The sequence below is a fragment of the Gregarina niphandrodes genome (genome assembly GCF_000223845.1).
Source record: "Gregarina niphandrodes unplaced genomic scaffold scaffold00079, whole genome shotgun sequence".
Classification (NCBI taxonomy): domain Eukaryota; phylum Apicomplexa; class Conoidasida; order Eugregarinorida; family Gregarinidae; genus Gregarina; species Gregarina niphandrodes.
In genome coordinates this window covers 12,124-14,255 of record NW_011646049.1, presented here as the reverse complement: position 1 = coordinate 14,255, position 2,132 = coordinate 12,124, and the positions used below count along the sequence as shown (strand labels likewise).

Here is a 2,132-nt window from a genome sequence, read left to right as displayed (position 1 = left end):
GCTAGGGCACTGCTACGAGCAATGCTGTATGAGAGGTGGAGCAAGGCAGAAGACTCATACATACCAGCAAAGAGAGAAGCGACAGCATATCTGGACCAACCGCCACATACTGGGGAGATCGAAGCGGCCATAAAAGCCATTAACAAGAAAGCAGCTACGGGACTGGACGGAATACCAGCAAGACGCGTCAACCAGATACCAATCGACGATTTGCAGCAATTCATCCGGCTTGTCTGGATAAATACAAAACTGCCACGCCAACTGGTAGACATGAAGGTGAAACCCATACCGAAATCGCTACCACGGACTACCGTTGGAAATACGCGACCCATCACCATCCCATCGACAGTGATGAAGATCATCAACCAAGTTATACTTCAACATATCACCCCCTATATTGAGCCACATCTGCTACCGCAGCAGCACGCATACCGGAAGGGGAGAGGGACTGCCACTGCGGTGGCAGAGCTCTTTACCAAATTTAACCATTCCGGGCAGACTTTACTGTTGCTGGACTTATCGAAAGCCTTCGACACAGTGAACCATACAGCACTATTTGCGGCACTACGGGCCGCAACTATACCAAGCAAGGAATACAACCTTATTCGTGACCAATACCTGGATGCTGAAGTCCGAGTACAGTGGGCCAAACGCTATGCCGAGCCCTTCTCACTAACCAACGGGATCAGGCAAGGTTGCACACTTAGTACCACACTCTTCAACCTTGTCGAGGCAGAGAGGGAGAGAAAATGCCGGATCAGAATGCAGAGGATACCCTATGAAGTAGTTATGTATGCCGATGATAAAGCGGTTATACTTGACGATGAAAGTCTTGTACAAAGGGTACTGGACGTCAACCAGCAGACTGCTGCCGAATACGGGATGTACCAGAACAACAGCAAAACGATGCAACTGCGACTAGACCGGAACGCTACAGAGATAAAAACGGTCAAATGGATGGGCATACTGCTGGACAATAAGTTGAGCATGAACCAGGAAGTTGAATACCGTATTGAGAAAGCTAGAAATGCAGCCAGAGACTATACACAGGCCGTCAAGACGATACCACCCTCTATGATCAATATAGCCATAAGGATCAACGGGGCTTGTGCGATTATACTACCACATCTGACTTATCTCTGGAAAGAGATCCCCTTCACCCCGCAACAGAGAGCCACACTTATCGACACCGCCACGCAACTACTCGCCAAGGTATTCGACGGAACCAGTGGAGTGACTGCTACGTCAATACTAAACCATGTGCATAACATCACTAAAGGACTGACGCCGAGGCTGAAACAGCTCACATCACTAGAAACGCTCATGCCTACACCAATGGAGGATCAGGCAGCAACTAAGGAGAATGAGCTGGCTGACTGGGCTGGTGGAACTGACATCATATATGCAAGACCAGACCAACCTATGGAGACTTTACCAGATGAAGGTTCGTTACAGATACCCAAGTTACTAAGCCGACGCAAGATGCGAACGCCACGTTCTTCAGCCCAAGGGACGAACCACACTTTGAGGAGACGAGAGAGCTGTTTACCACAACCCTTGAAGCCTCACCACCGACCCCTGGTTTTGGTAGTGACAAGCACCCACCTCAGGTCGATAACATGACCCTTCGGCTGCATACCATCCAAATGGTGGAAAAGGCACAACTGAGCTGCCCCTACTGCGGGATGAATAAGACCACTAAGCAAGCAACAAGATCGCACTATACAGTTGCCCACCAGGGCATGTACCGACCACCAGCCGATGACCCGTGCTATTGCGTAGCATGTAGGCGGGTGATGACAAAACCATACTTTAGAGACCACCGGTGCAGAAAACCGATGCAAGACGAATTTGCCGAGGCTGACTGCCCCGGTTGTGAGATCCGACTCCCCAACCCACAACTATCGGCGCATCTTATACACTGCGTTAAATATGAAGGACGACTGACGCCACTAAAGCAGAACTCCGGAGCCTTCGATTTTGCCAGGAAGATCCGGGAGCTACTGAAGCCGTCACCAACGAAACCTAAACCGGAGACGCTTGACGCGAATAATGCCTCAACTACACATCCTATACTGATGCAAGCACGAAAGAGCCTAAGACCACACGCACCAAGGGGAGAGCAAGGGCCA

General features: G+C 50.2%; 1 protein-coding gene across 1 annotated transcript; it reads left to right on the top strand.

Annotated features, from left to right (window-relative positions):
* Positions 1-21: 21 nt before the first annotated feature.
* On the top strand, positions 22-1,623 carry GNI_188960 (reverse transcriptase; the record flags this gene model as incomplete). The annotated part of the gene is made up of 1 exon (XM_011136375.1): positions 22-1,623. One exon carries the CDS (start codon positions 22-24, stop codon positions 1,621-1,623), a length of 1,602 nt encoding a protein of 533 aa, XP_011134677.1.
* Positions 1,624-2,132: the final 509 nt, after the last annotated feature.